Source organism: Rana temporaria, chromosome 9, assembly GCF_905171775.1.
Source record: "Rana temporaria chromosome 9, aRanTem1.1, whole genome shotgun sequence".
Classification (NCBI taxonomy): domain Eukaryota; kingdom Metazoa; phylum Chordata; class Amphibia; order Anura; family Ranidae; genus Rana; species Rana temporaria.
The window spans coordinates 10,094,830-10,122,484 of NC_053497.1; the positions used below are offsets into that span (position 1 = coordinate 10,094,830).

At 49.0% G+C, this 27,655-nt stretch overlaps 2 protein-coding genes across 3 annotated transcripts in view; both read right to left on the minus strand.

Moving 5' to 3' along the window:
• GTF3C3 (general transcription factor IIIC subunit 3) overlaps positions 1 to 2,436 on the minus strand; it is an 81,237-nt gene extending 78,801 nt beyond the window's left edge. Inside the window, exon 1 of one of the 2 annotated variants that reach the window (XM_040322759.1) lies at positions 2,349 to 2,436. The gene's annotated coding sequence lies outside the window, so the exon portion shown is untranslated. The remainder of the gene's footprint in view (positions 1 to 2,348) is intronic. The other variant, XM_040322760.1, reaches the window with a different exon arrangement.
• Positions 2,037 to 27,655, minus strand: LOC120914398 (extensin-like). The gene is made up of 3 exons (XM_040325092.1): positions 27,597 to 27,655; positions 5,458 to 7,073; positions 2,037 to 2,041 (listed from the first exon to the last, which is right to left on the minus strand). Exons 1-3 carry the CDS (start codon positions 27,653 to 27,655, stop codon positions 2,037 to 2,039), a joined length of 1,680 nt encoding a protein of 559 aa, XP_040181026.1.

The following is a 27,655-nucleotide window of genomic DNA, read 5'->3' on the forward strand; positions in this document are numbered from 1 at the left end:
TCAGTATAACCCCCCAGCTCTGCCGATCTCCCGCTCAGTAATAACCCCCAGCTCTGCAGATCCCCCCCACTCAGTAATAACCCCCAGCTCTGCCGATCCCCCGCTCAGTAGTAACTTCCAGCTCTGCCGATTCCCCCGCTCAGTAATAACCCCCAGCTCTGCCGATCCCCCCGCTCAGTAGTAATCTCCAGCTCTGCCGATCCCCCGCTCAGTAGTAACTTCCAGCTCTGCCGATCCCCCGCTCAGTAGTAACTTCCAGCTCTGCCGATCCCCCGCTCAGTAATAACCTCCAGCTCTGCCGATCCCCCCGCTCAGTAATAACCCCCAGCTCTGCCGATCCCCCCGCTCAGTAATAACCCCCAGCTCTGCCGATCCCCCGCTTAGTAGTAACCTCCAGCTCTGCCGATCCCCCGCTCAGTAGTAATCTCCAGCTCTGCCGATCCCCCCACTCAGTAATAACCCCCAGCTCTGCCGATCCCCCCGCTCAGTAATAACCTCCAGCTCTGCCGATCCCCCGCTCAGTAATAACCTCCAGCTCTGCCGATCCCCCGCTCAGTAGTAACCCCCAGCTCTGCCGATCCGCCCGCTCAGGAATAACCCCCAGCTCTGCAGATCCCCCGCTCTGTAATAACCCCCAGCTCTGCCGATCCCCCGCTCAGTAGTAACCCCCCAGCTCTGCCAATCCCCCGCCCAGTAGTAACCCCCCAGGTCTGCCGATCCCCCGCTCAGTAATAACCCCCAGCTCTGCCAATCCCCCGCCCAGTAGTAACCCCCCAGGTCTGCCGATCCCCCGCTCAGTAATAACCCCCAGCTCTGCCGATCCCCCGCTCAGTAATATCCCCCAGCTCTGCCGATCCCTCGCTCAGTAATAACCCCCAGCTCTGCCGATCCCCCGCTCAGTAGTAACCCCCCAGCTCTGCCGATCCCCCACTCAGTAGTAACCCCCCAGCTCTGCCGATCCCCCGCTCAGTAATAACCCCCCAGCTCTGCCGATCCCTCGCTCAGTAGTAACCTCCAGCTCTGCCAATCCCCAGCTCAGTAATAACCCCCAGCTCTGCCGATCCCCCGCTCAGTAATAACCCCCAGCTCTGCCCATTCCCCGCTCAGTAGTAACCTCCAGCTCTGCCGATCCCCCGCTTAGTAGTAACCCCCAGCTCTGCCGATCCCCGGCTCAATAGTAACCTCCAGCTCTGCCGATCCCCCGCTCAGTAGTATCCTCCAGCTCTGCCGATCCCCCGCTCAGTAATAACCCCCAGCTCTGCCGATCCCCCGCTCAGTAGTATCCCCCCAGCTCTGCCGATCCCCCGCTCAGCCGATCCCCCACTCAGTAGTAACCCCCCAGCTCTGCCGATCCCCCGCCCAGCAGTAACCGCCCAGCTCTGCCGATCCCCCGCCCAGCAGTAACCCCCCAGCTCTGCCGATCCCCCGCTCAGTAGTAACCCCCAGCTCTGCCTATCCCCCACTCAGTAGTAACCCCCAGCTCTGCCGATCCCCCGCTCAGTAGTAACCCCCAGCTCTGCCTATCCCCCACTCAGTAGTAACCTCCAGCTCTGCCGATCCCCCGCTCAATAGTAACCCCCAGCTCTGCAGATCCCCCGCTCAGTAGTAACCCCCCAGCTCGGCCGATCCCCCGCTCAGTAGTAACCCCCCAGCTCTGCCCATTCCCCGCTCAGTAGTAACCCCCAGCTCTGCCGATCCCCCACTCAGTAGTAACCCCCAGCTCTGCCCATTCCCCGCTATGTAGTAACCCCCAGCTCTGCCGATCCCCTGCTCAGTAGTAACCCCCAGCTCTGCCGATCCCCCGCTCAGTAGTATCCACCAGCTCTGCCGATCCCCCGCCCAGGAGTAGTCCCCAGCTCTGCCGATCCCCCACTCAGTAGTAACCCCCAGCTCTGCCCGTGATACATACACCCCAGTGATAGCTGCATAGCATGTCTAAGGGGCGGGGGAGGGGGGTGTCTGATGGTGACAACAATGGACCATGCTTGTGTAATGTGTGACAACACAGAACCATTGGGAGAGGGGGCGGGGCGTTGTCACCCTATAACAGGAAGTGAACAAAATATTATAACAATAGATTGAAAAACAATAACAGGAGAAGTGATGAATGACGTCACTGTCATGTTCTAGAGAATATAATCATTACTATTATTATCGGGGGAACTACTAAAACTGGCAGCCAATCCGAGTCCACCTCTCATGTTCAGCGCAAGCAGCTGTAGACAGAATCTGATTGGTTGCTGTCTCAGGACACGCCCCTATACATTGGAAGGAGACGAGGATACAATGTAACAGTATAGAAGACCCCTCCCCCTCCGTACACTGGAAACACACAGCACTCCGCTCACCCCGTCCGCACCACGGAAGACGCTGATCCCGGGCACTGGGAGGAGGCAACGGAGGTGACGTCATGTGACCGGGGGCGGGGCGGAGACTCGGAATGGCGTCCACGTGTGTGCTGGGCGGAGGGGGCGGAGTCTGGAGGATGTTCTGAGATGAGTGGAGTGGGGCGGAGTCTAAAGGATAGTCTCGGGTAGCCGGAGGGGGGCGGAGTCTGGAGGGTGGTCGGGGGGCGGAGTCTGGAGGATGTTATGGGGTGATAGGAGGGGGGTGGAGTCTGGAGGGTGTTATAGGGTGATAGGAGGGGGCGGAGTCTGGAGGGTGTTATAGGGTGATAGGAGGGGGGCGGAGTCTGGAGGGTGTTATGGGGTGATAGGAGGGGGGCGGAGTCTGGAGGGTGTTATGGGGTGATAGGAGGGGGGCGGAGTCTGGAGGATGTTATGGGGTGATAGGAGGGGGGCGGAGTCTGGAGGGTGATCAGAGGGGGTGGAGTCTGGAGGATGTTATGGGGTACTCGGAGGGGGCGGAGTCTGGAGGATGTTATGGGGTGATCGGAGGGGGTGGAGTCTGGAGGATGTTATGGGGTACTCGGAGGGGGCGGAGTCTGGAGGATGTTATGGGGTGATAGGAGGGGGTGGAGTCTGGAGGATGTTATGGGGTGATCGGAGGGGGTGGAGTCTGGAGGATGTTATGGGGTGATAGGAGGGGGGCGGAGTCTGGAGGATGTTATGGGGTGATAGGAGGGGGGCGGAGTCTGGAGGATGTTATGGGGTACTCGGAGGGGGGCGGAGTCTGGAGGATGTTATGGGGTGATAGGAGGGGGGTGGAGTCTGGAGGATGTTATGGGGTACTCGGAGGGGGCGGAGTCTGGAGGATGTTATGGGGTGATCGGAGGGGGTGGAGTCTGGAGGATGTTATGGGGTACTCGGAGGGGGCGGAGTCTGGAGGATGTTATGGGGTGATCGGAGGGGGTGGAGTCTGGAGGATGTTATGGGGTACTCGGAGGGGGCGGAGTCTGGAGGATGTTATGGGGTGATAGGAGGGGGTGGAGTCTGGAGGATGTTATGGGGTGATCGGAGAGGGTGGAGTCTGGAGGATGTTATGGGGTGATAGGAGGGGGGCGGAGTCTGGAGGATGTTATGGGGTGATAGGAGGGGGGCGGAGTCTGGAGGATGTTATGGGGTACTCGGAGGGGGGCGGAGTCTGGAGGATGTTATGGGGTGATAGGAGGGGGGTGGAGTCTGGAGGATGTTATGGGGTACTCGGAGGGGGCGGAGTCTGGAGGATGTTATGGGGTGATAGGAGGGGGGCGGAGTCTGGAGGATGTTATGGGGTACTCGGAGGGGGGCGGAGTCTGGAGGGTGATCAGAGGGGGTGGAGTCTGGAGGATGTTATGGGGTACTCGGAGGGGGCGGAGTCTGGAGGATGTTATGGGGTGATAGGAGGGGGCGGAGTCTGGAGGATGTTATGGGGTGATAGGAGGGGGGCGGAGTCTGGAGGATGTTATGGGGTACTCGGAGGGGGCGGAGTCTGGAGGGGGTAGTGTCTGGAGGATGTTATGGGGTGATAGGAGGGGGGCGGAGTCTGGAGGATGTTATGGGGTACTCGGAGGGGGCGGAGTCTGGAGGGGGTAGTGTCTGGAGGATGTTATGGGGTAATATTAGGGGGGCGGAGTCTGGAGGATGTTATGGGGTGATAGGAGGGGGGCGGAGTCTGGAGGTGGTGGAGTCTGGATGATGTTATGGGGGTGATAGGAGGGGGGCGGAGTCTGGAGGATGTTATGGGGGTGATAGGAGGGGGGCGGAGTCTGGAGGATGTTATGGGGTACTCGGAGGGGGCGGAGTCTGGAGGGTGATCGGAGGGGGTGGAGTCTAGAGGATATTATGGGGGAGATTGGAGGGGGTGGAGTCTAGAGGTTGTTCTAGGGTACTCGGAGGAGGCGGAGTCTGGAGGATGTTATGGGGGTGATCGGAGGGGGTGGAATCTGGAGGATGTTTTTGGGTACTCGGAGGAGGGTGGAGTCTGGAAGGTGATCAGAGGGGGCGGAGTCTGGAGGATGTTATGGGGGAGATTGGGATGGGGTGTGGTGGTGGTGGTAAGGTCTGGGATGGAGTGTGGTGGTGGTGAGGTCTGGGATGTGGTGGTGAGGTCTGGGATGGGGTGTGGTGGTGGTGAGGTCTGTGATGGGGTGTGGTGGTGAGGTCTGAGATGGGGTGTGGTCAGGGATGGACTGGCCATTGGGACTACAGGGAGTTTCCCGGTGGGCCGATGGCTCAGTGGGCTGGCTTCAGTGACAGCCGACCGCCGCCCCCCTCTGCTCCTTTGTCTCTCCCTCCCCGCAGTGCTCACCTCCTCTCCCTCAACAGGGGGAGGACCAGAAGAGCAGGGGGGATGACAGAGGAGCATGGGGGGGGACCAGAAGGAGCACGGGGGAGGGGACAGACAGCTGACTTAACAGCTATGGTCTGGGAGTTTCGCACTTCTGCCTAATCTTGTCCCATGGGGGGGCACCAAACTGATTCTTTGCCCCCGGGTGAAATAATGTCTAGCTTCTCCACTGGTACTACCTATAAGAGTACTAGTACCAGCCGTTCTACTCTAATAAAGTAGAACGACTAGTGAAGGGGGAGAGGGGGCTTGGGTGGCCGGGGGGGGGGGAGTTGTCCAGCTGCCATGGGAGAGACATGTCAAAGTGGGCCAGTCTGGATGAAGTCCAGGGCCAAATTTTTGTCCCAGTCCAGCCCTGGGTGTGGTGGTGGTGGTGAGGTCTGGAATGGGGTGTGGTGGTGGTGAGGTCTGTGATGGGGTGTGGTGGTGAGGTCTGAGATGGGGTGTGGTGGTGGTGGTGAGGTCTGGAATGGGGTGTGGTGGTGGTGAGGTCTGGGATGTGGTGGTGAGGTCTGGGATGGGGTGTGGTGGTGGTGAGGTCTGTGATGGGGTGTGGTGGTGAGGTCTGAGATGGGGTGTGGTGGTGGTGGTGAGGTCTGGAATGGGGTGTGGTGGTGGTGAGGTCTGGGATGTGGTGGTGAGGTCTGGGATGGGGTGTGGTGGTGGTGAGGTCTGTGATGGGGTGTGGTGGTGAGGTCTGGGATGGGTGTGGTGAGGTCTGGAATGGGCGTGGGGGTGGTGAGGTCTGGGATGGGGTGCGGTGGTGGGGTCTAGGATGGGGTGTGGTGGTGGTGGTGAGGTCTGGGATGGGATGTGGTGGTGAGGTTTGGGATGGAAAGGTGGTGGTGGTAAGGTCTGGGATGGGGTGTGGTGGTGGCGAGGTCTGGGATGGGTGTGGTGGTGGTGAGGGATGGGATGCGGTGGTGGTGGTGATGGTGAGGTCTGGGATGGGGTGTGGTGAGGTCTGGAATGGGCGTGGTGGTGGTGAGGTCTGGGATGGGGTGTGGTGGTGGCGAGGTCTGGGATGGGGTGTGGTGGTGTTGAGGTCTGGGATGGGGTGTTGTGGTGGTGAGGTCTGGGGTGGGGTGTGGTGGTGGTGAGGTCTGGGATGGGATGTGGTGGTGGTGAGGTCTGGGATGGGTGTGGTGAGGTCTGGGATGGGTGTGGTGAGGTCTAGGATGGGGTGTGGTGGTGGTGAGGTGTGGGATGGGGTGTGGTGGTGGTGGTGGTGGTGAGGTCTGGGATGGGATGTGGTGGTGGTGAGGTCTGGTATGGAAAGGTGGTGGTGGTAAGGTCTGGGATGGGGTGTGGTGGTGGTGAGGTCTGGGATGGGTGTGGTGGTGGTGAGGGATGGGATGTGGTGGTGGTGGTGATGGTGAGGTCTGGGATGGGGTGTGGTGAGGTCTGGAATGGGCGTGGTGGTGGTGAGGTCTGGGATGGGGTGTGGTGGTGGTGAGGGATGGGATGGGATGTGGTGGTGGTGGTGAGGTATGGGATGGGGTGTGGTGAGGTCTGGAATGGGCGTGGTGGTGGTGAGGTCTGGGATGGGTGTGGTGAGGTCTGGGATGGGGTGTGGTGGTGGTGGTGAGGTCTGGGATAGGATGTGGTGGTGGTGAGGTCTGGGATGGGGTGGTGGTGAGTTCTGGGATGGGGTGCAGTGGTGAGGTCTGGGATGGGTGTGGTGGTGGTAAGGTCTGGGATGGGTGTGGTGGTGAGGTCTGGGATGGGGTGATGTGGTGGTGGTGAGGTCTGGGATGGGGTGTGGTGGTGGTGAGGTCTGGGATGGGGTGCAGTGGTGAGGTGTGGGGTGTGGTGGTGGTGGTGAGGTCTCAGATGGGGTGCAGTGGTGAGGTCTGGGATGGGGTGTGGTGGTGGTGAGGTCTGGGATGGGGTGTGGTGGTGGTGAGGTCTGGGATGGGTGTGGTGGTGAGGTCTGGGATGGGGTGTGGTGGTGGTGAGGTCTGGGATGGGGTGTTGTGGTGGTGGTGAGGTCTGGGATGGGGTGTGGTGGTGGTGAGGTCTGGGATGGGTGTGGTGGTGGTGAGGTCTGGGATGGGTGTGGTGGTGGTGAGGTCTGGGATGGGGTGCAGTGGTGAGGTCTGGGATGGGGTGTGGTGGTGGTGAGGTCTGGGATGGGATGTGGTGGTGGTGAGGTCTGGGATGGGGTGCAGTGGTGAGGTCTGGGATGGGGTGTGGTGGTGGTGAGGTCTGGGATGGGATGTGGTGGTGGTGAGGTCTGGGATGGGGTGCAGTGGTGAGGTCTGGGATGGGGTGTGGTGGTGGTGAGGTCTAGGATGGGGTGTGGTGGTGGTGGTGAGGTCTGGGGTGGGGTGTGGTGGTGAGGTCTGGGATGGGGTGTGGTGGTGGTGAGGTCTCAGATGGGGTGCAGTGGTGAGGTCTGGGATGGGGTGTGGTGGTGGTGAGGTCTGGGATGGGATGTGGTGGTGGTGAGGTCTGGGGTGGGGTGTGGTGGTGGTGAGGTCTGGGATGAGATGTGGTGGTGAGGTCTGGGATGGGGTGTGGTGGTGGTGAGGTCTGGGATGGGGTGTGGTGGTGGTGAGGTCTGGGGTGGGGTGTGGTGTTGGTGAGGTCTGGGGTGGGGTGCAGTGGTGAGGTCTGGGATGGGGTGCAGTGGTGAGGTCTGGGGTGGGGTGCAGTGGTGAGGTCTGGGGTAGGGTGCAGTGGTGAGGTCTGGGATGGGGTGCAGTGGTGAGGTCTGGGATGGGGTGCAGTGGTGAGGTCTGGGATGGGGTGCAGTGGTGAGGTCTGGGGTGGGGTGCAGTGGTGAGGTCTGGGATGGGGTGCAGTGTTGAGGTCTGGGATGGGGTGCAGTGGTGAGGTCTGGGATGGGAGGTGGTGGTGGTGGTGAGGTCTGGGATGGGGTGCAGTGGTGAGGTCTGGGATGGGGTGCAGTGGTGAGGTCTGGGGTGGGGTGCAGTGGTGAGGTCTGGGATGGGGTGCAGTGGTGAGGTCTGGGATGGGGTGCAGTGGTGAGGTCTGGGGTGGGGTGCAGTGGTGAGGTCTGGGGTGGGGTGCAGTGGTGAGGTCTGGGATGGGGTGCAGTGGTGAGGTCTGGGGTGGGGTGCAGTGGTGAGGTCTGGGGTGGGGTGCAGTGGTGAGGTCTGGGGTGGGGTGCAGTGGTGAGGTCTGGGGTGGGGTGCAGTGGTGAGGTCTGGGGTGGGGTGCAGTGGTGAGGTCTGGGATGGGGTGCAGTGGTGAGGTCTGGGATGGGGTGCAGTGGTGAGGTCTGGGATGGGGTGCAGTGGTGAGGTCTGGGTGGGGTGCAGTGGTGAGGTCTGGGGTGGGGTGCAGTGGTGAGGTCTGGGGTGGGGTGCAGTGGTGAGGTCTGGGGTGGGGTGCAGTGGTGAGGTCTGGGATGGGGTGCAGTGTTGAGGTCTGGGGTGGGGTGCAGTGGTGAGGTCTGGGGTGGGGTGCAGTGGTGAGGTCTGGGGTGGGGTGCAGTGGTGAGGTCTGGGATGGGGTGCAGTGGTGAGGTCTGGGATGGGGTGCAGTGGTGAGGTCTGGGGTGGGGTGCAGTGGTGAGGTCTGGGATGGGGTGCAGTGGTGAGGTCTGGGATGGGACATGATGACCCCTCAATGTGTTTTCTGTAAAGCACCGATTTTGGAATCCTTCTGTAGACCAACCCGGGTTCCTCCTCCTGAGGTTTCTGGGGGTTCCTATGGAGAATCGATCTCCCAGCTCCAATACAGGAGGAAAGTTTTCTATTTCCAAAGAGGATGACCTCAGTAGAGGATGACCTCAGTGGAGGATGACCTCAGTAGAGGATGACCTCAGTGGAGGATGACCTCAGTAGAGGATGACCTCAGTGGAGGATGACCTCAGTGGAGGATGACCCCAGTGGAGGATGACCTCAGTAGAGGATGACCTCAGTGGAGGATGACCCCAGTGGAGGATGACCTCAGTAGAGGATGACCTCAGTAGAGGATGACCTCAGTGGAGGATGACCTCAGTAGAGGATGACCTCAGTGGAGGATGACCTCGGTAGAGGATGACCTCGGTGGAGGATGACCCCAGTGGAGGATGACCTCAGTAGAGGATGACCTCAGTGGAGGATGACCTCAGTAGAGGATGACCTCGGTAGAGGATGACCTCGGTGGAGGATGACCTCGGTGGAGGATGACCTCGGTAGAGGATGACCTCAGTGGAGGATGACCTCAGTAGAGGATGACCTCAGTAGAGGATGACCTCAGTGGAGTGGAGGATGACCTCGGTGGAGGATGACCTCAGTAGAGGATGACCTCAGTAGAGGATGACCTCAGTAGAGGATGACCTCAGTGGAGGATGACCTCAGTAGAGGATGACCTCGGTGGAGGATGGCCTCGGTAGAGGATGACCTCAGTGGAGGATGACCTCAGTAGAGGATGACCTCAGTGGAGGATGACCTCGGTGGAGGATGACCTCGGTGGAGGATGACCTCAGTGGAGGATGACCTCAGTAGAGGATGACCTCAGTGGAGGATGACCTCAGTAGAGGATGACCTCAGTGGAGGATGACCTCAGTAGAGGATGACCTCAGTAGAGGATGACCTCAGTGGAGTGGAGGATGACCTCGGTGGAGGATGACCTCGGTGGAGGATGACCTCGGTAGAGGATGACCTCAGTGGAGGATGACCTCGGTAGAGGATGACCTCGGTGGAGGATGACCTCGGTAGAGGATGACCTCAGTGGAGGATGACCTCAGTAGAGGATGACCTCAGTGGAGGATGAGGATGACCTCAGTAGAGGATGACCTCGGTGGAGGATGACCTCAGTAGAGGATGACCTCAGTAGAGGAAGACCTCAGTAGAGGAAGACCTCAGTGGAGTGGAGGATGACCTCGGTGGAGGATGACCTCAGTGGAGTGGAGGATGACCTCAGTAGAGGATGACCTCAGTAGATGATGACCTCAGTGGAGGATGACCTCGGTGGAGGATGACCTCGGTGGAGGATGACCTCAGTGGAGGATGACCTCAGTAGGGGATGACCTCAGTAGAGGATGACCTCAGTGGAGTGGAGGATGACCTCAGTGGAGGATGACCTCGGTGGAGGATGACCTCAGTAGGGGATGACCTCAGTGGAGGATGACCTCAGTGGAGTGGAGGATGACCTCGGTGGAGGATGACCTCGGTGGAGGATGACCTCAGTGGAGGATGACCTCAGTAGGGGATGACCTCAGTGGAGTGGAGGATGACCTCAGTGGAGGATGACCTCGGTGGAGGATGACCTCAGTGGAGGATGACCTCGGTGGAGGATGACCTCGGTGGAGGATGACCTCGGTGGAGGATGACCTCAGTAGAGGATGACCTCAGTGGAGTGGAGGATGACCTCAGTGGAGGATGACCTCAGTAGGGGATGATCTCAGTAGAGGATGACCTCAGTGGAGTGGAGGATGACCTCAGTGGAGGATGACCTCAGTGGAGGATGACCTCAGTGGAGGATGACCTCGGTGGAGGATGACCTCGGTGGAGGATGACCTCTCTACTGACCAGTCATGATCACAATCTACGTTTTGTAAACATTATTATTTATTTCATTTATTTTAATTCAAGTAAATTTATAAAAAACTCCCCTTAGGTGTCAAATCCTCGACATAAGACACTTTTCTTCTTATTAAAATGTATCTCGGGATCTGGGTGGGGGGTGTAATAATATTAGGCCGGGGGGGGGGGGTCTCTCCCGAGACCTTCCAATGATTTCATCGGCTCATTGGTGGTAAAAAAAAAAAAAGTTGGAAACGGCCGCCATAGACAGAAGAGAGACCCCCCCGGCCCTCCCGCCGGACCGGCTGCACATTCTCCGATCCTGAAATGTTTACACATCCCGAGAAAATGAAATCTGCAATAAATAATCGCATGAAATGTTTATATTATCCGTCGTCTTGTGTATTTTCTCTTTTATAAACAAGCAACATGTTACCGCTCGCCGCATCGCGCAATGATCCCCGCAATTCATTCTACAACACCGAAGTCTCTACGGTCCTAAAATATTAATTACTTTTCCTGTTTCGTTATTTACTCGCTGTAATGTTGGTTCAAAGTTTGAAATTAAAATAAATAAATTAATTATATATATATACATTGTGTTCAATAATTTTTTATATAATTTTAGACAAAATTACAGTGCCTCATATATATTTTTTTTTATTTACTATTTATTGATTTCGATGTTTCACTACTCATACGTCAGCAACACCGGGATGCGCTATTATTAACGTAATTTGGAAGAAAAAAATAAGTTTTTTTTTTTTTACTTTCTGCTATAAAAAAATAAATAATCACGTTTCTAAATAAATTTAGCCCAATATGTATTCTGCTACATATTTATATATATATAAAAAAAAATCCCGATAAAACGTATATTGATTGGTTTACAATTAAAGTAAACATAAATTAATTGTTAAAATAATTGGTAAACATTAAAGCGTCTACAAACTGTATAAATACTAAAATATTTTTTTTAATCACTTAAGGACCGAGCCTCTTTTTTAGATTTGGCGTTTACAACTTAAAAACACTGGCCTGGATTCACGTAGATGCGCGTATGTTTGCGCCGGCGTAACGTATCCTATTTACGTTACGCCTCCGCAACTTTTACAGGCAAGTGCCGTATTCTCAAAAGAAAGTTGCGGCGGCGTAAGCCCGCCTAGTTCAAATTGTGAAGAGGTGGGCGTGTGTTATGTAAATTAACCATGACCCGACGTGATTGACGTTTTTCACGAACGGCGCATGCGCCGTCCGTGGAATATCCCAGTGTGGGTTGCTTAAAGTACGCCGCAACTCACGGACGACTTACGCAAACAACGTAAAATTTTCAAAATTCGACGCAGGAAAGACGTCCATACTTAAAATTGGTACGCCGCATGTACGCCTCATATAGCAGGGGTAACTTTACGCTGGGAAAAGCCTAATGTAAACGGCGTATCTTTACTGCGTCGGCCGGGCGTACGTTCGTGAATTTGCGTATCTAGCTGATTTACATATTTCTAGGCGTAAATCAGCGTACACGCCCCTAGCGGCCAGCGTAAATATGCAGTTAAGATCCGATGGCGTAAGAGACTTACGCCGGTCAGATCTAATAGAAATCTATGCGTAACTGATTCTAAGAATCAGGCGCATAGATACGACGGCTCAGACTCAGAGATACGACGGCGTATCTCTTTTGACAATCTGGGCCACTTTTTTTTTGCTAGAAAACTACATAGAACCCCCAAACATTATATATATATATATATATATATATATAAAAAAAAACTATTTTTTTCAGACACCCTAGAGAATAAAATGGCGGTCATTGCAATACTTTGTGTCACACCGTATTTGCGCAGCGGTCTTACAAGCAAACTTTTTTTGGAACAATTTCACTTTTTTGAATAAAAAAATAAGACAACAGTAAAGTTAGCCCAAACTGTTTTCATATTGTGAAAGATGATGTTACGCCAAGTAAGGCCTCTTTCACACGGAGCGGACCGTTTTTGTGTCCGCCCCGTGTGTGTCCGTCGGCTCAGCGGGGATCATCCGTAATCCCCGCTGAGCTGTCGGCGCACAGGGCGATCCCCGCACACTGTGCAGAGACCGCCCTGTCTTTCCTCCGCTCTCCCCTATGGGGAATCGGATGAAGACGGACCGTGTGTCCGTCTTCATCCGATCCGTTCCACCGGACGGAAGAAAAATAGTGTTTTCTTCCGTCCGAAAAAACGGATCCTGACGGACGCGGATGGTTGCAGACGTTAGCGGATGCTCCATCCGCTAACGGACGCGATCCCATAGGGATGCATTACAAGTCCGTAAACGGACTTGTAATAAACGGACAAACGGTCCGCTAATGTGAAAGGGGCCTAAGTTGATACCCAACATGTCACGCCTTCAAAATTGCGTCCGCTCGTGGAATGGCGTCAAACTTTTACCCTTAAAAATCTTCATAGGCGACGTTTAAAAAATTCTACAGGTTGCATCTTTTGAGTCACAGAGTAGGTCTAGTGCTAGAATTATTGCTCTCGCTCTACCGATCGCGGCGATACCTCACATGTGTGGTTTGAATACCGGTTTTATATGCGGGCGCTGCTCACATATGCGTTCACTTCTGCGCACGAGCTTGGTGGGACGGGACGCATTAAAAACATTTTTTTCTTATTTATTTTACATTATTTTATTTAGTTAATCTAAGACCGTTGTCATAGGTTAACCGATGAAGCTGACTGATGGTCCGCCGCGCCTACACACCATAGGTAAATAACCGATCGTGTCAGGACGCGGTGACGTAAAACACAACGACGTGCTGAAAAAAAAGAAGTTCAATGCTTCCAAGCATGCGTCGACTTGATTCTGAGCATGCGTGGATTTTTAACCGATGGTCGTGCCTACTAACGATCGGTTTTGACCTATCGGTTACCAATCCATCGGTTACATTTAAAGCAAGTTGGCTTTTTTTTACCCGATGGTTAAATAACCTATGTCCTCTGTTTAACCTATCGTGTGTACGAGGCCTTAAATGTGAGATCTGGGGGAGGGGTCACAAAGATTTCACATCTCATATTTACACTAAAATGCAATAACAAATAACCATCTAGCGGGACTGTGATATTGTGGCGGGCAGTCTGATGCTTTTTTGGGGAAATTAATACAGTGATCAGTGCTAAAAATATGCACTGTCACTGTACTAATGACACTGGCTGGGAAGGGGTTAAATATGCAGGCTGATCGAAGGGTTAAATATGTGCCAGACACGGCTTGGGGCATTCTCTCTAAACTGGAACATCCCGACTCTTTTTCTGGCCAGAGTTCAACTTTAACCGAGCCTGTTGTTCTGGGAGGGTGTCCATGGATGTCCTTCCGGAAACCACACCCCCTGGGCACACATCCGGGGGGCACTCTGTGCATTCGATCACAGATCAGGGTAACGGGCCAATCATAGCAACTTATTACCATTGATTAGCTGTGTCCAGCGGATCACGATGTAAACTGATTTCCCCGTTATCGGCTTTCTTTTATTCATGCGCCGTCACAGCATGAGGAGAGCTGGTAACCAGCAATCCTGACAAAGGAACATGTACACAGATAATCAGGGTATTGATCATCAGTGGAGCCTCATGAAAGTCCATCAGTGCAGCCTCATCAGTGCAGGCTATAAGTGTCCATCAGTGCAGCCTCATCAGTGCAGGCTATCAGTGTCCATCATAAGTGTCCATCAGTGCAGCCTCGTCAGTGCCTCCTCATCAGTATCCATCAGTGCAGCCTCATCGGTGTCCATCAGTGCAGCCTCATCAGTGTAGCCTCATCAGTGTCCATCAGTGCAGCCTCATAAGTGTCCAGTGCAGCCTCATCAGTGCCTCCTCATCAGTATCCATCAGTGCAGCCTCATCAGTGTCTATCAGTTCAGCCTCATCAGTATCCATCCATGCAGCCTACCAGTGTCCACCAGTGCCTCCTCATCAGTGTAGCCTCATCAGTGTCCATCATAAGTGTCCTTCAGTGCAGCCTCATCAGTTCAGCCTCATCAGTATCCATCAATGCAGCCTATCAGTGTCCACCAGTGCCTCCTCATCAGTGTCCATCAGTGCAGCCTCATCAGTGCCTCCTCATGAGTATCCATCTATGCAGCCTATCAGTGTCCATCAGTGCCTCCTCATCAATGTAGCCTCATCACATCAGTGAAGGAGAAAAATTACTGCAAAAATGTACATTTACATTTTTAACATTTTCTGTATTTTTAGCACAAAAAAAAAACCCCGAGGTGATTAAATATCACCGAAATAAATCTCGATCGGTCCAACGAAAAAATGCAAAAATTCTCACCTGTGTGCAGTGTAGCATAACCGCGCAATTGTCATTCAAAGTGTGACATCGCTGAAAGATGAAAATTGGCCTGGGCAGGAAGGGGGGGGGGGTATAAGTGCCCCCCGGTATTGAAGTGGTTAATAGCCACAAAGGATAGAAGTAAACTTGGCGTGCCCCAAATATATGTGCCAATCCAGATATCACCTTGTAAATGTAGAAGGGACCTCCCCCGACGTACCAATCCTCACCTGTAGGGGCCGCATTCCTTTTCTTCCTTCAGTTTCTTTTACCTCTGTCATTTCCACCGGGTGATCCTCCTGATCCCCGTCCTAGGGTGACCACGCCCACTTACTGTACTTTACAGAGGAGCAGCACCGTCACCCTAAGACAGGAAGTGTGCCAGGACTACAACAACAAAAATATATACTTTACACTATAGATATATAAAATGTTGCTTTCTGTCATTTGTCCACTAGATGGCGATTCACACTGACAGTTTTCTAATCGTTTCATTGTAACAGATTTGATATGCTTTTTTATTTTTTTTTGGTATTAGATTTATTATTAGTTTTAGATATTGTATTTATTTTTAAATTAGGCGACAGATCATTTTCTATACTTGCAGAAAATTATCTTGGGGAAAAAATAATAAATTTTTTTTTTAGAAAGATGCAACAGATAATTTTCTATACTTGCAGAAAATGTTTTTGGGGGAGGGAAAAAACAAAAAACGAATGCAGCCACCCCATCTGAAGACTGATAGGCTGCACATTTTTTTTTCTAAAACATTGTATGTTACAAACAGCTACCATGGGGCATTATATATATATATATATATATTATTATTATTATTAGGATTTATATAGCGCCAACAGTTTACGCAATATATATATATGTGTATTTAAAAAAAAAAAACAGGAAATGGTTCAAAGAGGCTGGATGGGATCAGCAGCACTGGAATGTAAAAAAAAAATTAGGTAAAACAGTATTGTAAAAAAAAAAGGGGGGGGGGTCTATATATATATATATATATATAAATAATTTGTTGAACGAATGTCGCAAGCGTTCGCCTAGGGTTCATGAATTGTGACAATATTTGAACTAATACGTTGATTTTCTTATAATTATCAGCTCCATCTAGTGGTCATATTGCGGTATTTGTCTGATCAAGGTACTTCAGGAAATATATATATATATTGGCCACTAGATGGCGCATCGGAAGATCATAGGAAATAAACATATATAGCCAGATTCAGATAGCTTTACGCCGGCGTATCAGTAGATACGCCGACGTAACTCTGAATCTACGCCGTACTAAATTTAAGCGTATTCTGGAAACCAGATACGCTTAAATTAGGCTAAGATACGAGCGGCGTAATTCTCCTACGCCGTCGTATCTTAGGGTGCAATATTTACGCTGGCCGCTAGGTGGCGCTTCCATTGAGTTCGGCGTAGAATATGCAAATGACTAGATACGCCGATTCAGAAACGTACGTGCGCCCGGCTCATTTGTTTACGTAAGCCTTTTTCCGGCGTAAAGTTAGTCGAACAAATAGCTGGCCTAGCCAATGTTAAGTATGGCCGTCGTTCCCGCGTCGAAATTTGATTTTTTTTACGTCATTTGCGCAAGAAACCAATACGTCCTTGCGGCGTACTTTGGAGCAATGCACACTGGAATATGTACACCAATCATTAACATAAAACACGCCCCCCTCATCCTCATTTGAATTTACGATACGCCGCCATAACTTAGGAGGCAAGTGCTTTGTGAATACAGCACTTGCCTCTCTGACTTACGGCGGCGTAAATACGATACGCTACGCCGCCTGAAAGATGCGCCGCCCTACGTGAATCCAGCTAATAGAGCAAAATATGGTCAGAATTTGTGAGGGTTAGGCGAATGCTTGTGACATTCATCCAACTAAAAATGTATATAGAGACCCTCATGTGTGTTTTTATTTTTCATAAAATACTGTTTTACTTTTCTTTATTTTTTAATCCTTATTTTTATCTTAGTGCTGCTGTTCTCCTGCAGCCTCTTTGAACCTTTTGCTGTCTACATGCATCAGCTGCATATTATTGCTCGAAAACCGCTTCCTGATACTGTGGATCGCGTCGGAGCAATGTGTAGTGCCATCTGTAGTGCCAGCTGTGTCTGCATGTGGCAGGAGCACAACTCGTCACCCCATAACAGGAAGTGCCTATGTGGCAGGATCACCAAGAATGATTTTAATGAATACTGCAGATTTTGTTATTACATAAAAAATGTCTGAGATCATATTAACATATTAAAACTTATATGAGATTTTGATAATTAGGTTAAATCTACTGTAAGCCATGCCAGGAGCAGATGGGGGGCAGTTCTCTCAGCCAGCTGTGCAGACTGGAACTGTATACTGAAATTGGTCCTGCCTGCAAGTATTGTTATTATTTTTATTTTATGTTTTTTAAATATTATTATTATAATTATAACTATTATTATTTTATTTTTAATTATTATCTTATTTCTGAAATAATAACAGTAATATCTAATTTATTTTTACATTTTTAAGTGGATAAATACAATAACTGCAAATTATCTTCTTTTTTTTTTTTTTAACAATAAATGTTTTGTAATTACCAGAAACAAAAAAAATTGTGAGGTTTATTTACTTAAATAATAATATTAATAATATATATATATATATATAAAAAAAATACACAATGGCCATTATTAATTTATATTTTTATATTTATACCTAAAAAGAACTGTCAATTTTTGCAGCGCTTTACATATTTTATACATTCACATCAGTCCCTGCCTTCAAGAAGCTTGCAATCTAAGGTCCATAACTCACATTCATACTATTATTAGTATTATTATTAGTAGTAGTAGTTATATAGTTATTATAGTTATGTTATTATTAGTTATATAGTTATTTTTATTAGTTATTATTTCAGTTAAATTATTATTATTAGCAGTAGTATTTTTATATATATTATTATTATTATTAGTAGTAGTAGTAGTAGTTATTTTAGTTATATTATTTTTATTATTATTATTAGTTATATAGTTATAGTTATACTATTATTAGTTATATAGTTATTATAGTTACATTATTATTATTAGTTATATAGTTATTTTTATTAGTTATTCTTTTAGTTAAATTATTATTATTAGCAGTAGTAATTATATATATATATATTATTAGTAGTAGTAGTTATTTTAGTTATATTATTATTATTATTATTATTAGTTATATAGTTATTATAGTTATGTTACTATTAGTTATATAGTTATTTTAGTTATATTATTATTAGTTATATAGTTATTATAGTTATATTATTACTAGTTATATAGTTATATTATTATTATTATTATTATTATTAGTTATATAGTTATATAGTTATTATTTTAGTTAAATTATTATTATTAGCGGTAGTATTTTTATATATATTATTATTAGTAGTAGAAGTTATTTTAGTTATATTATTATTAGTTATATAGTTATTTTAGTTATATAGTTATTTTAGTTATATTATTATTAGTTATATAGTTATTATAGTTATGTTACTATTAGTTATATAGTTATTTTAGTTATATTATTATTAGTTATATAGTTATTATAGTTATATTATTACTAGTTATATAGTTATATTATTATTATTATTATTATTATTATTATTAGTTATATAGTTATATAGTTATTATTTTAGTTAAATTATTATTATTAGCGGTAGTATTTTTATATATATTATTATTAGTAGTAGAAGTTATTTTAGTTATATAGTTATTTTAGTTATATAGTTATTTTATATATATATATATATATATATATATATATATATATATATATATATATATATATATATAAAAATAATAATATAATAATAACTTATTTTTTATATTATAATTATCATCATTAAATATATAAACCTCACACAGTTTCCATGCACTGTTTCTGATGATTACAGAACATTATATATATATATATATATATATATATATATATATTTTAGCAGTTATTGTATTTGTCCACTTGGGGGCACTGTTGCATCACAAAAATAAATAGTTTGGTTTGAGAACTTCTTTACTGAAACTTTGTAATATAACAGACAAGTAGATTAAAGCGTAATCCAATCCCAAAAATAATAATGTCATTTATTGCGGCTCACCAGTTCAAAGAGATGTGGTGGCTGCATTGGTTTTCTTTCCTCTTTTTCTGTATTTTCACCTGGTGATCAACGCTCACTCACTGTACGGTGTCAGGACAAGGGAAAGAGGACATAACAACAGAGCCCCCCCCCCTTCTCTTTCTATAGCAATATATATATATATATATATATATATATATAGAGAGAGAGAGAGAGAGAGAGAGAGAGAGACTCTCCACCACCTGCTTCAGTTTATTCTACATTGATGCTATATGTTCAGCTTAAGTGTAAGGGTGACAATAAAGGCCCCTTCACACTGGTGCGTTTTTGCCGCGTTTTTGCGGTAAAAATAGCGCTATTAAAATGCTCATAAAACGCTCCCCATGCCCCTCTCCATTGAAATGAATTAAAAACCGCTGTAAAAACGGAGCGTTAAAATCGTGGTAAAACACCGCGATTTTACCGCGTTTTTAATTCATTTCAATGGAGAGGGGCATGGGGAGCGGTTTAATAGCGCTATTTTTACCGCGAACACGCGGCAAAAACGCACCAGTGTGAAAGGGCCCTAAAGGACGTATTTAAAAAAAAAACGCTGTTTATCCATACGTGTAAAGTCATTCTGTACAAATAGTAATAATCAAATATCCTCTGCAGATCAAATGCTTTTCATTACAAAAAACAAACAAAAAAAAAAAATGTGAGCAGGGAAAATACCATATAATGGCCACTAGATGGCATAGCAAATATGTATGTGCACCACCTAGTGGCCACAATATGTTTTTCCCTAGTCACACCGTTTTTTAGGTAGATTCAGTAAGAGTTAGGCCGGCTTATCAGTAGATACATCGACCTAACTCAGAATCTACGCCGACTTATGTTTAAGCGTATGCTCAAACAGAGATACGCTTAAACATATCTAAGATACGACCGCTTGCGCCGTCCTATCTTACATTGCAATATTTTGGATGGCCGCTAGGTGGCGCTTCCATTGCGGTCGGTGTAGAATATGTAAATGAGGGGATACGCCGATTCACAAACGTACGCCCGGCCGCCGCAGTACTTTTACGCCGTTTACGTTAGAGATAGGCCGCGTAAAGTTAGAGCTTAGCCCTAATGGAATAGTAATGTTAAGTATGGCCGCCGTTCCCACGTCGAAATTCGAAATTTTTACGTCGTTTGCGTAAGTCGTCCGTGAATCGGGATTTATGTCGTTTACGTCCACGTCAAAATCAATAGGCTCGTGCGGCGTACTTAGCCGCAATGCACGCTGGGAAATGTAGGCGCCCGGCGCATGCGCAGTTACGATAAGACGTGAAAAACGTGAGGTCAAGCACAGTTAGCATACAACACGCCCCCCTAACACACATTTGAATTAAAACGTCAAAAACGTGAGGTCAAGCCTCATTACCATGAAACACGCCCCCCATCCAACACATTTGAATTAGGCGCCCTTACGCCCGCCGATTCAGGCTACGCCAACGTAACTTAGCAGGTAAGTACATTGTGAATCATGTACTTGCCTCGCTAACTTACGGCGGCGTAGCTTAAATGCCTTAAGCTACGCCGCCGCAAAGTTACGAAAATGTACCTGAATCTAGCTAAATATGTTTTTCCCTAGTCACACCGGTTTTTGTTTTTTGTTTGTTATCCCTTTCATGCCTAAGCCTCGTGGAATGGCGTAAAAAAAAAAGGTACCTAAAAATCTCCATGGGCGATACTTTAAAAAAAATTAACGGTTACCAATTTAGAGTTACAGAGGAGGTCTAGGGCTAGAATTATCGCTCTCACTCTGACAATCGCAATGATACCTCACGTGTGTGATTTGAACACCGTTTACATATGCGGGCGCGACTTCCGTATGCGTCTTCTTTGCTGCGCAAGCTCGCGGGAACGAGTGTGCTTTAAAAAAAATCGCGGCTTTGTTTACTTCCAGGTACCCGAGCGTGACGTCATAACGTCGCGCCTGGGCCTCCGACGGTCATAGAGATGACTGGTGACCATGTGGTCCCCGATGGCACGGGAGAGCCCAGAGAAGCACCGGATGGCGACGGGAGGGGGGGGCGTCCCCTCCCATCGCCTATAAGAACGATCAAGCAGCGGAACTGCCGATATGATCTTTCTTATGGCGCACAGAATCACTGGCTGCAAATAATGATATCTGAATGGTGCCTGTAGCCAGGGCCGCCATCAGGAATTATAGTAGCCCCTGGGACCTCTGGGGCCCTTTAATAAAAAAAAAAAAATTATATATATATATATATATATATATATATATATATATATATAAAAAAAAGATAAGTTGCCATCCGGGGCCCTGGGGACCTCCGGGCCCCTTACAAAAAAAGGGGAGGTTGCCCCTGGGGACCTCCCATTACAGGTGTACTGCCTGTACCCCCCTGATGGCGGCCCTGCCTGTAGCTGAACCCATCATTCAGATATCCCCCCCCCCCGAAAGTCCAGCGGTAGAGTATGACGTTCAGCGGTAAAGTATGACGTCCAGCGGTAGAGTATGACGTCCAGCGGTAGAGTATGACGTTCAGCGGTAGAGTATGACGTCCAGCGGTAGAGTATGACGTCCAGCGGTAGAGTATGACGTCCAGCGGTAGAGTATGACGTCCAGCGTTAGAGTATGACGTCCAGCGGTAGAGTATGACGTCCAGCGGTAGAGTATGACGTCCAGCGGTAGAGTATGACGTCCAGCGGTAGAGTATGACGTTCAGCGGTAGAGTATAACGTCCAGCGGTAGAGTATGACGTCCAGCGGTAGAGTATGACGTCCAGCGGTAGAGTATGACGTTCAGCGGTAGAGTATGACGTCCAGCGGTAGAGTATGACGTTCAGCGGTAGAGTATGACGTTCAGCGGTAGAGTATGGGGTCCAGCGGTAGAGTATGACGTCCAGCGGTAGAGTATGACGTCCAGCGGTAGAGTATGACGTCCAGCGGTAAAGTATGACATCCAGCATTAGAGTATGACGTCCAGCGGTAGAGTATGACATCCAGCGGTAGAGTATGACGTTCAGCGGTAGAGTATGACGTCCAGCGGTAGAGTATGACGTTCAGCTGTAGAGTATGACGTCCAGCGGTAGAGTATGACGTCCAGCGGTAAAGTATGACATCCAGCATTAGAGTATGACGTCCAGCGGTAGAGTATGACATCCAGCGGTAAAGTATGACGTCCAGCGGTAGAGTATGACGTTCAGCGGTAGAGTATGACGTTCAGCGGTAGAGTATGACGTCCAGCGGTAGAGTATGACGTCCAGCGGTAGAGTATGACGTCCAGCGGTAGAGTATGACGTCCAGCGGTAGAGTATGACGTCCAGCGGTAGAGTATGACGTTCAGCGGTAGAGTATGACGTCCAGCGGTAGAGTATGACATCCAGCGGTAGAGTGTGACGTCCAGCGGTAGAGTATGACGTCCAGCGGTAGAGTGTGACGTCCAGCGGTAGAGTGTGACGTCCAGCGGTAGAGTATGACGTCCAGCGGTAGAGTATGACATCCAGCGGTAGAGTGTGACGTCCAGCGGTAGAGTGTGACGTCCAGCGGTAGAGTATGACGTTCAGCGGTAGAGTGTGACGTCCAGCGGTAGAGTATGACGTCCAGCGGTAGAGTATGACGTCCAGCGGTAGAGTATGACGTCCAGCGGTAGAGTATGACGTCCAGCGGTAGAGTATGACGTTCAGCGGTAGAGTATGACGTCCAGCGGTAGAGTATGACATCCAGCGGTAGAGTGTGACGTCCAGCGGTAGAGTATGACGTCCAGCGGTAGAGTGTGACGTCCAGCGGTAGAGTGTGACGTCCAGCGGTAGAGTATGACGTCCAGCGGTAGAGTATGACATCCAGCGGTAGAGTGTGACGTCCAGCGGTAGAGTATGACGTCCAGCGGTAGAGTATGACGTCCAGCGGTAGAGTGTGACGTCCAGCGGTAGAGTGTGACGTCCAGCGGTAGAGTATGACGTCCAGCGGTAGAGTATGACATCCAGCGGTAGAGTGTGACGTCCAGCGGTAGAGTGTGACGTCCAGCGGTAGAGTATGACGTCCAGCGGTAGAGTGTGACGTCCAGCGGTAGAGTATGACGTCCAGCGGTAGGTGAGGGGTGAGGGGTGTACTTACTTTTTGTGATATACTGTGTATATATATATTTATAATGTTTGGGGGTTCTGAGTAATTTTCTAGCAATAAAATTATGATTTTTATATGGAGTATCAGAATTAGGCTCATTCACACGTTTGAATGGGCGTTTTGGATCGCGGGCGGTTTTGCAATGCCAAACGCGTTGCGATTTTGCAGCGATTGTCGAGTGACAAATCGCGGTCCAGTTGGGGTGAAAATCTTAAACCGCAAACGTTCCTGGCTCTGTGCCAAGACTTGGTACACAAGCTTCTTTTTGAGTATTTTTGGAGCAGAGGGAGGCCCAGGTGCCGCCATCAGGAATTTTGGGGGCCCATTACACAGCTTGGAGCAGAGAACCGGGGGGGGGGGGGGGGCCACGCCACGAATTGAGAAGCGGGGGGGGGGGGTGCCACGCCACGAATTGAGAAGCGGGGGGGCTTTGGGTGCTGACAAAAAAAATGGGGGATGCCATCCGGGCCCCTAACAGGTGTACTGCCTGTACCCTCCCGATGGCGGCCCTGGGGAGGCCCATTCCATTGAATTGTGCTACTCAAAAAATGTAAAAAAGTAAAAAACAAAACAAAAAAAAGCTAAAAAAAAAAAAAAAGCTGTCACTGCAGATATCTCAGGTGTGAATGGAGCCTGAAAGCGCATAACAAGTGCATACAATGTTGTTATCTGTACCATTACAAATGTTGTTTATACTATTTTAGGATATATTTATATAAAATAATGAAAAGTGTAAATTCTACAATTTTTACTTAGCAAATATATAAATATTTTAAACTTAAATTGCAACTTGTTGAATCTGAGAGGATGAGAGTTGAAGGACTACAAGTCCAAAGATCTAAGGATGTGACCCCTTAGATTTCACAGGTTTATGCTGGGACCTGTAGTCCTTCGCTAATTGTGGGGGGGGGGGTGTCACATCCTCAGCTCTGATTGGCTCATGCTGGAACCTGTAGTCCTTCACTTTTGGTTGGGTCTCATCCTCCAAAAGTGAAGGACTACAAGTCCCAGCATGAACCCCTGCTTTTTTGTCGGTTCCAATCCATCCCTGGCGCCCGGCTTTACCTCAGAGCTTCTCTAAACTCAGTCCTGGACGTTCACTTTTGCCGCATACACACGATTGGAAATTCCGATTTTTTCAGATTTTTTTCAGACGGAATTTTGGCTCAAACTTGCGTTGCATACACACGGTCACACCAAATTCCGACCGCTGACAACGCGGTCACATACAACACTTCCACGAGCTGAGAAAAATGAAGTTTAATGATACCGAGCAGCTCTCAAATTTTTGCTGTCGGAAATTCCGTCAGAAAAAGTCCGATGGGGCCTACACACGGTCGGAATTCCCGACCAAAAGCTCACATTGAACTTTTCTTGTCGGAAATTCCGATTGTGTGTACGCGGCATTTCCGTTGCCTCTGAGCATGCCGCGCCACCGGAGAAGTTGGGTGGAGCTAAAGCACTAGGCGCTGAAGGAGAAAGTTAAATCCTCCTCTGCTTTGAATGCAGGGGCCTCGGCCTCGCTCTGCATTAGGTCACTGGTTGCTAGACGGCAGACGCAGCGGCCCTAGCAACCAGTGGGCAGTAGAGTTAGCGATGGAGGTGGAGCAATGGAGCAAGCTATGGTTCTCTGAGAGCAGCTCTCAACTGAGTCCCGGCAGTTTCCTTCCCTCTGAGCATGCCGTGCCACCGGAGAAGTTGGGTGGAGCTAAAGCACTAGGCGCTGAGCGGTGCAGAAGGAGAAAGTTAAATCCTCCTCCGCTTTGAATGCTGAGGCCTCGCTCTGTATTAGGTGACTGGTTGCTAGACAGCAGACGCAGCGGCCCTAGCAACCAGTGGGTAGTAGAGTTAGCGATGGAGGTGGAAAAAAATCGACGGTTCTCGGCCAGCTGGGGATTAATACTGTCAGTAAAGCAGCACTGTCTGCGGCGGCCTTTTTTGGGGCATCAGATCGGCGGCCCAGTCCGCTCCTGTTCTCGCTAATGTCCCTTCTGCTTAGGGGGTGGTGGCGCTAAGGTTGCCACCTTTTCTTCAAGCCAACCCCGAACAATTTAGCAGCCTGGGACACCTTTGAGTGCCCCAAGGAGAATAGTAATGCGGTGCTCATAGCGTGCCACAGCAAAAAAAGGGTGTGGCCAAATTGATCTTGCAGACTTCATTACCCTGCCCCCCCCCCCCCCTAGTGATCCAGAACCTGCCCTCAGACACCCCCCCCCCCCCCGCAGCTCCCAGTTGGCAATAGATTTGTGTGTGATTGTCTTTGTTACTTGGGGAGCCACAGCCTGGTCTGAATAATGTGTCCGGGTTTCAGTCCGCCTGAAACCCAGACACATGATTCAAAACCTGTACTGTCTGGGTGAATCCTGGACAGGTATCAACCCTAGGCGGCGCCCCCCCCTGTACAATTCCAAACCTTGTTTGCCTCAAGGTACATATGCCCCTTGCCAAGCCTCCTTGACTGACAGAACCGGAATTCAATAAATGAAAAGGAACGGGTCAGGGACAGTCAGACTAAGGGAGGAAAAGGGACTAGATGATGCTGGACCAGTGGCGGCCAGTGCTCAAAAAAACATCAATTGCAGCCTCACTGTGCCCATCAAACGCAGCTACTGTGTCCATCAATTGCCGCCACTGTGCCCATTAAACGCAGCTACTGTGCCCATCAATTGTTGCCACTGTGCCCATCAATTGTTGCCACTGTGCCCATCAATTGTCGCCACTGTGCCATGCCATCAAACACAGCCACTGTGCCATGCCATCAAACTCAGCCACTGTGCCATCAATTGTCACCACTGTGCCATCAATTGTCGCCACTGTGCCCATCAATTGTCGCCACTGTGCCATGCCATCAAACGCAGCCACTGTGCCATCAATTGTCGCCACTGTGCCCATCAATTGTCGCAAATGTGCCATGCCATCAAACACAGCCATTGTGCCATCAACTGTCGCCACTGTGTCCATCAATTGTTGCCACTGTGCCTATCAATTGTTGCCACTGTGCCATGCCATCAAACGCAGCCACTGTGCCATCAATTGTCGCCACTGTGCCATGCCATCAAATGCAGCCGCTGTACCCATCAATTGTTGAAACTGTGCCATGCCATCAAATGCAGCCACTGTGCAATCAATTTCCGCCACTGTGCCCATCAATTGTCGCCACTGTGCCCATCAATTGCCGCCAGTTTTCCCCATAAAATGCCACCAGATTGCCCCCTCAAAAACTACCGGATTGCCCCCCCCCCCCCCCCTGCCCGGCACTTACCTTTCTCAGGTCCACAGGCTGTAATCGGGAAGCCTAACAGAGCCGCTGGCTCTGATAGACACTTCCAAAAGCCAACCGACTGCTGTTATTCAGATGGCCGGCGCTCACCAGGGGGCCGACCATCTGAATAGTGGGCAGCGGCAACATATACATAGATTCATGCAATGCATGAATCTATGTATTGTTGATCAGTGGCGGTGCAGGAGAGAGAGGGGGCGGCGCTTCTGTGGCCTCTATGGACGCACCGCCACTGTGCTGGACACCCTCCAGCCATTAAATGGACCACCCAGGAACAGTCAGACTGGGGAGGAAAAAGCTAGATGATGCCGGGGATCCCCCAGCCAGGAAATTAGGTGGGCTCCATCTGACTTGCTGCAGCTTCTAATACACACCGTGGGAAGACCACAGTATTCAGTGAAATCAGAGGAAGCCATTTTCACTCCAGGAGAGGAGGCGGTACAACCGCGCAAGACTGAAAAGGGAAGGTTGGAGTTCAGCTTTAAGCACGCTGCATAAAAATACACCAAAGGACCACCCTAAGAGAAAGCTTGCCTTCCAAAGCTCCTACCCTATTATCAAGTTGTGAAAATGAGGGGATTATAGAATTACACAATATGGTCAGTAACACACAAGCATTTACATTCCACTTTATGTAAAAAACCAAAACATTCCCACTAATTAAACGTCATTTGGAAAGATTACAATTCACCCAAAAAAAAAATGTGTAATCTGGTATGTTATTTCTTCTTCCTCTTCGGTACGCCGACTCGATGTTCCGAGAATTCGCTTTGAAATTATGGATAATTTTCCAATTGTATTTACAGGGAGAACTCAGCGTTTTAATTATAGAATTCTGGTGGGTTTAAATATGCGTGCCCGCCAGGCGCGGCGATTGGTGGCAATGGGATGCATTGTGTCTGAGCGTTCTCCCTGCTGGAGGCTTTTTTGGGGGAATGTTATCATTTTATATCTAATTATAGAGCAGGGAAAAGTTTGAGGCTTTAGTCTCCATTGATATTGTTCCTTCGGTAAGATGCAAGAAAGGAATGTCGGGAATAAATCGCGGTGTAGGGGGGAAAGGTGATATTCGGGAATGGGCTCTTAAGACCGATAATTTGGCTCCAGCCCATCTCCAATAGGCTGTAGTGCTTCTCGCAATCATTGCAGTATTATATCTTCTGTCTTTTGCATGAATAAAAACACTTCCAATCCCAATAAATTTCCATAGCGGTGAATGAAATGTAATAAATACTAGAAATTGGCTTCTCTTTGGGTATGGCATCCATGGGTTGCCTGCCACCAACTTCAGCAAAACATTTTCTCTTCTTTACAGTTATTTTTTTGGAAAATTATTTCTATTTAGTTTAATAATGTAATATAACATAGAATTACAAGTTCATTAATGTTGGGGAGCAGGCTATCCTCCTAACCACAACACCGCTGTATGTACTCTTCTTCTTTTTGTCTTCTTTTTCTCCTTCTTTATCTCCTTTGTATTCATCGTCTTCTCTTTCTTCTTTTTCTTCTTCTTCTCCTTCTCCTTCTTCTTCTGCTTTATCTTCTGTATGTCCTTGGTCGACTTCTTCATCTTGTTCTCTTTCTTCTTTTTCTTCATCTTCATCTTCTTCTCCTTGTTCAT